Source organism: Phaseolus vulgaris, chromosome 6, assembly GCF_051622355.1.
Source record: "Phaseolus vulgaris cultivar YP4 chromosome 6, ASM5162235v1, whole genome shotgun sequence".
Classification (NCBI taxonomy): Eukaryota; Viridiplantae; Streptophyta; class Magnoliopsida; order Fabales; family Fabaceae; genus Phaseolus; species Phaseolus vulgaris.
Window position 1 is genome coordinate 18,925,405 of NC_143503.1, and position 7,035 is coordinate 18,932,439.

At 28.8% G+C, this 7,035-nt stretch overlaps 1 protein-coding gene across 2 annotated transcripts; it reads left to right on the plus strand.

The window, feature by feature from the left end:
* The first annotated feature begins 2,715 nt into the window (after positions 1-2,715).
* LOC137831130 (major pollen allergen Ole e 10) lies at positions 2,716-6,286 on the plus strand. 2 transcript variants are annotated; one of them, XM_068638678.2, is made up of 4 exons: positions 2,716-3,213; positions 4,206-4,709; positions 5,798-5,828; positions 5,919-6,286. In XM_068638678.2, the coding sequence occupies exons 1-4, from the start codon at positions 3,153-3,155 to the stop codon at positions 6,094-6,096; spliced, it is 774 nt and encodes a 257-aa protein (XP_068494779.2). In that variant the 5' UTR covers positions 2,716-3,152; the 3' UTR covers positions 6,097-6,286. The 2 variants fall into 2 exon arrangements, with proteins under 2 accessions (XP_068494779.2, XP_090159862.1); XM_090303736.1 differs by having other exon boundaries at positions 2,717-3,164.
* Positions 6,287-7,035: the final 749 nt, after the last annotated feature.

The following is a 7,035-nucleotide window of genomic DNA, read 5'->3' on the forward strand; positions in this document are numbered from 1 at the left end:
TAATTTTTTTCTTTTTAAAATCATCCTTACAGAACATAAATTGATCTTATACTATTATTTTATAGAAATAAATAAGAAAAGAAAACTAATCATTACGTGGTTCCTTGCCTTTTTCAGTGTATCGTTTTTAAATTTTAATTCATTTACCAAACAAAAAAGTTATTTCAATATGTTTCCATTTTTATCTTTTATTTAATTTTTCAAATTATTCTATCACATTTTATTTTTTATTTTGTGAAAATAAAAATAATGGCATTTATGTATTAATTTGTAATATATTTGGGACATTTCATACCATATATGAAAGAAGTAAATTTAAATGAGGAAAAGTGAACGAACATATCATTTGTGACCTATATCTAAAAGAAAAGCTCAATTTAAGGAAAAAAAGTTTGACTATCTAAATTTTAAATTAAAGAACATAAATAAATATATAAGAATGTCAATAATCTCACTCAATAAACAAGCTTGTGCTGATTTTACTCATAAGGCTAATTTTTCAATATCAAGTTTTTTCAATAAACTATTTTTCATAGTATAATCATAAAATCAAACTTCTATTAATCTAGATACACTTATATGTATCTAATTAATACTGATTTTAGAATTATATCAAATAAGTATATAAGAATAGCTTTGGATCATATGATCATAGTCCTATAATAATTACACTTTTTCTCTCATCTTTACCAACATTAACACAATTTTTATATTTATGGAGGAAAGTTCAAGAAGTGCCTTTATTAAGAACTAGGATGAGGCCATGATTATCTTATCCCCTTAGCCATGTCTTTCTCATTCAATTGGTCTAAAGTGCATATTAGGAAAAGATCTTTGGTGGCCACCTTTAGGGTCAACTTTCACCTCAAAATCAATTCAATCCAAATTAATGCATATATAAATAGTGACTTAATGTTTTATTACAAGACAAAAACCATGTTAAACAAAAGCTAATCAAAATGTTAGTTCATAGTTGAAAAGGTAATTGGTAATTATGTTAAACTAAAGTATTTTGTAAAATTATTGATTAATGTAAGAAACAAATATAAAGTGACAAACTTATGCATGTTGTATAATATTTTTATATAAATTTTAATTTATGTTATTGGTAAAATAGATTTTGTGTACTTATTTAGTTTATCAACCTTCATTAAAATTAAAGAGGACATTTTTTTAGCTTAAATAATGTAAATCCCATTTACTAAAGTGAAGCATGCAAAAATAATTGCAAATAGTCTTGGCACTTTGTTCTAGGTATAACATGATCCATGTGTGTAAGTTTGTGTGGTGAGGATTCATTATGAACTGTTCTCAACCAAGTTATATATATATATATATATATATATTCTTATTTTACTTATTTTTTTACTCTATTAAGTCATGTTAAATTTAAGCTTTTTTAATTTTTTTTGTTTAAATACTATTTTTTTTACAAGATTCACATTTTAAGATTTTTTTATTATTATAATCCAAAATCTTAAATTTAAGATCTTTGGGTGAGTATTTCACATTTACACACTTGGGTCAGTTCAAAAAATTGATTCATTCATAAAAAAAAGTTCAAAGAGATCTGTCTTATCAGAGGAACAAATAGTCACATGTTACATGAAAAAGACTGCATTCTTATGGTCACAACAAACATGGAATCACTTAAAAGTGATTTTTTTTTGAAAAGATGGTTAGCACAAACAAAATAATAAAAGCAATGATTTTGATTAAATTTTGAAGCATCTTAGCTACAAGGATCAAACACAGCTTATTTATAGATGTTATCTAATCAGATTCATTAAAGCACTGATTATTTTTTATTTATTTATTGAGGAATACACTAAAGTTGCAATAAAAATCACAACACATTTAATTTTTTTTTTACCTATCCTGTTTAGAATAAAATAAAACCTCAACTAATAAATTTTATTAGTTTGAATTTCTCTACATTTGTTCGAAAATTTTATGTACTTTTAAAATCAAACTAATTTATAAAAACAGATTGATTTGGTTTGAATTAATAAAAACAATTTTTTAATGTGAAAAATTTTATTTAAAAAATATATTGCTTTGTCATTAAATAAATAAATATAATCTTGTCATTAAAAGATGTAAAAGTCATATTGTGATATAATTTACTTCTATAAACTAATAATTGAGAAAAAATATAAAATAAATACATGGTTCTATTATAAAATTCAATACATAATAATTAAATATTAAAATTTTCCATTAATTTAATTTGGAGTTATTAGATTGATAAATTATAAATCTAATATTCGAGTTAATTATTATCAAATTTATTTGATTTGGTAGAGTTAAATTAGATTAGATTAAAAATTGGAATTAATTTAATTGATTTGATTTAAAATTTTGAATTATTTAAGTGAGTGAAGACAAAACAATAATAGAATGATAGTTATAGAAATAGCAGATGTTTATACACTCTATGTCCCCAATTGCAAAAAAAAAAAAAAACACCACTTGCAATTTAAATCCTTGCATAATAACTAAAGGCACACACAATTATATATTTAATTTATGCATCATATTATTGGTTAATCATGAAGAAGAGTGCCAAGTTTTTGACATATTGGAGGAAGTTTTATATTGAGCAAAGAATAAAGGGAATGAAAAAGAAAAAGAAAAAGAAAGTGATGAAGAAGAATAATAAATACTACGAATGATAATAAGTCCTATAAAACAGTAAAAAGAAAAGCATAGAACAGAGAAAGGTAGCAACTCTCATCAGCACCATCATTACAGGGATCACTAATCATCTCACACACTCACCCTAAAAACTCCAAACAATTCCATTCTTTCTTTTCTTTACTTTCTTTTCAACCCTCTGCCCCACATTTTCCCTCCTTCTCTTGTTTGCACCTTCTTACACTCCACCTCTCCTTTCTCAAATCTTCTCCTACCTTGTCTCTCACACTTCTTCACATGCTCTATAAATATATGTCTATGTTTTCATTCACATGAATAGCCCTCAAAACACCTTTTTCCTAGAGACCACTCACCATCTCTAGTTTATGATATCTTCATTTCTCTCTAGCTGTTTCAAGGGAAGAAGAAGTGTTATTTGGGAGCCACATTGAAGAAGAAGGAACAAGAGGAGAAGGAACAAGTACCAAAGCAGCAAAAGAACAACAAGAGTCAAGATGGAAAGAAGTGTGAGTTACTATGTGCTACTTCTTGTACTTGGTCATTTCCTTTGTTCAGGTAATTTAGTTTTCATTTGTCTTTCTTTGGTCTATTTCTGCTTCTCCCCTTTTGTTCATGTGGCTCCTTTCACTCTATTATTCTTCTATTCTATGGATATCTAATATAAAGCTATAAGTTGCTTCTGCTTTAAGATAATGTTCCTCTCTGTTCACTATCTATGTTTCTCATTTTTCTTCTGTTTTGAACTGCTTCCTTTTGTGTTCTTTATCTTTATGGCGGAATTATTTTCTCCTTTTCTCTTTTAGTCCTAGATTCTTTGGACCACTTGGATAATGTTTTTGAATTGAATGCATTTCCTGCACCAGAGTTTGGGATTTCTATAGCTTTAGTCCTTTTTCTTGCAACTTTTGTTGTTGTTCAAGTTTATTAGATATACATGTTGGATCAGTTGGGTGCAATTATCTTTTCCAAATTTATTTTCCCCTCTATCATGCTCTTTATGTTGCACTGTATAGGTTACCACCATTTCACCACTTTTTTTTATCAATGATTTTTTAAATAACAATGATTATACTGTTGAAATAGCTGCCTTTTCTGTATTTCTGTTGATATTGCAGTATCACATGGAGTTGTTGTATTGTATTCAATCTCTCTCCAGTTATACCGTTTCCTGAAAAGATGCAAGGGTCCAACTTTTTTTGGCTCATGTCTCTATGCAAAAGATACCCTACTTGTCTCTAGTGCCCTCTCTAGATCCACTCTAATAACAGGATAGGGACCTAATAATTAGTTTACATGCAATTATGCAAAATTTTGAATATAAGTACTGTTTTGGTTTGATGCTAAGTTGAATGCTATAGGAACAATTTGAATCCAGTTAGCACTGTTACTCCCTAAAGAAAGTGCCTAAAATTCTATAGTGAGTTAATTAAGAACTAAAGAAAGGTTACACCATTACAAATGCACAATCACATGCTTACAGTGATAAAATAGTATAATAATCATCATCATCTTCATAAATAACCTTGTCATTGTTATTTGAAATACAGGTTCAAGTAGGACACAGAAGGAAGCACTAAGACATGTGAATGTACTAAGGCATGATGAAGAAAAACAACTAGAATTTACAGCCTCAATGTCCACCACTCAAAGGGACATCACCACACCAATCACTACAATTCCCAACTTAGTTCCCATCACTTCAACATCTCCAATCCTGAATCCCAATTCCAACCCTGATACAGCCTCTCCAGCCTCCACACTCCCAATCACCACTCCTACCCCACCAAATAACTCCCCAATTTATTCCTCAGGTGCAAGCTGGTGCACTGCAAGCCCTACTGCCTCACAGAGAGCCTTGCAAGTTGCATTGGACTATGCTTGTGGATATGGTGGCACTGATTGTTCTGCAATTCAACCTGGCGGAAGCTGTTACTTCCCAAATTCTGTTAAAGACCATGCTTCTTATTCCTTCAATAAGTATTATCAGAAGAACCCTGTTCCTAATAGCTGCAATTTTGGTGGAGTTGCTGTCATCACTAGCACTAATCCAAGTAAGACTTCTAGTTATGATTCTAAGTGTTATTCTCAGTGTGATGTTTAAGAGTTAAGACCACTTCTTAGAAGAATATTAGACATGTTTGGTTTGCTTTGAGGATATAAATTTTGTTTTCACTTCCTGTTTTCACAAATAATTACAATTATTTTTATCCTGTTATGATTTTGAGATAAAAGTTTTTGGTCTTTAAATATTATTTCCTTATAGTCTTTATATTGTAATAAGACACACTCTCACAAAACATATTGAATCCTCAATTTTAGTTTTTTATTTTAATGATTTATATAGAAAAAGATGAACACAACAAAATGTTAATTTTGTTATTTCCAGAAGAGATGATAATAAATATAAAAAAAGTGACCTTGCTATAATTATGTGAATTTAGAGTTTGTTTTCCCTAGCTAGATAGAAGTTTAATATTATGATAAAAATTTGGGGTAGGTGAGTATTAATTTAAGAATAAGAGACAAATCAAAGTGTGCAACAAGTCAAGAACACTGGCACTGTTACTGCTCTAACCAAAGTGAAACACAGGCACATTGCCTCTGATTGGTGTGATCAGAACTATCTCTGGTGGATTCTTGGGTTCCATTCTGCCCAGACAGCAGAAAAATAAAAAAAGCTTTTCCTGCATCATCTTTTTTGGAAATATTTTACTGCATCTTTGAATACACTTCCAAAGTGCCTTGGGGAAATACATAGGAACTAAAAAAGTGCCACTGGGTGATGCCAGAACTCTAGCTTTTTTCTTTTTCTTACTTTATTACAAAAAGTATCTCAAAAGCCTCCTACATCTTCTCAATATCTAAAGCAATGAATCCTATTTATCACAGTTTGTTTTTCAAAACATTATGTGTGTACTTTAGTAAGGACCCTTCAGTTAAAATGATGTCTAATACTTAGGACTCAGGACTTCAGCACATAAGAAAAATTTAGGATTGATTATGTTTTTAATTTTGGAGTAATTCTGTTTTTGATCCTTCATATTTTTTCTAAATTTGAGAAACTAAGTAGTTTTAATCTCTATATAAAAGCTTGGTTGATTATAAACACTTATTAATTAATAAATGTGTTGCATTGCAGGTACTGGAACATGTCAATATGCATCCACTAGGTGACAATCTTTTAACTATCTTTCTTTCTCTCTTTTTGTAACAACAAATTGTGACAAATCTTAAAACATATATGATGCTTGAAATTTCAGTATCAGTTCATCAGTGTTGAACACAACAAACACAAGTGGTGCAAATGTTTTTGGTTCAGTACCTGTGCCCAGGAACCCCTCTGCCTCAGCTGCTGCAGCTACCACATCAGCTAGATTTGTACAGTTTTGCCTCATTCTGTGGCAATTATTAGCAATTTTGGGGAAGAATTATGTTTAAGAAGAATGAAGTTTAGATTTTGCATGGATTTGATCTTGATTTTAGTTGAGGGTGGGGAAGGGGTTGTGTACTGGAAAAGGAGATAGGTACAAAACCATTAATATGACATACATCATGATATGATAGAAACACTTTGTAGAAAAAGTAGCAATTATATGAAGGGCTTTCTGAAGATATTTTTACCTTTCAACATTGCTTTTCTTTTTATACATTGCTTTTTTTCCGTATAAGCATTGGTAGGTTGGAATCAGAATTGGTGAAAAAAGATGGGTGGAGAATAAGAAAAAAACAATAATTTAAAAAAATGGAATAGCAAATTAGGGTTCACAAAGAAAATAATCTTGGAAGACTATATATATATATATATAAATGTAGAGATATAGATAGAATATGGATGTTATACGATTCTCAGGAAATTTTCGTGATTCTCTTTTATTTTGCAATTTTCAATAATTTGAATAAAAATTTATAAATATTCACACATTATATGTGTTGTAGTGAGCAAATATGATGGAAAAAAACTTGGAGATAGATATATACAACTGAGATTAAATATATATGCATGTTTTAAGAAAATAAATTTGTCATTGGAATTTAAATATATTTTAAAAGATTTTTTGATGTTATTAATAGTGTTAGATTTGTTATCAACACATAACCTATTGATATGACGATAATTACTTCTTTAAAGGTTCTTCTCACCATTGCTCATTATTTTAATCTTAATAGAATTAAAATGTAAAACATAAATTAATTTTTAAAGATAATTTTGAGCAAATTTACATATTTTAAAAGTGATTTTCTATATTTTTAAATATAATATTTTTAAATGTAAATCAGCACATTATTTCATTAGTATCAACTAAGTATTATCAGACAAAAAAATTTTTATGTAGTGATGACTAAATAGATTCTAAGTTGTATCAACTAAACTCACGT

What these genes read in the sequence shown, in the direction of transcription:
- LOC137831130 (XM_068638678.2), top strand. Translation starts at nt 3,153, where the DNA reads ATGGAAAGAAGTGTGAGTTACTATGTGCTACTTCTTGTACTTGGTCAT. An exon ending in CATCACTAGCACTAATCCAA is followed by an intron (nt 4,710 to 5,797) that starts GTAAGACTTCTA and finishes GTTGCATTGCAG; the next exon opens with GTACTGGAACATGTCAATAT. An exon ending in TGTCAATATGCATCCACTAG is followed by an intron (nt 5,829 to 5,918) that starts GTGACAATCTTT and finishes TTGAAATTTCAG; the next exon opens with TATCAGTTCATCAGTGTTGA.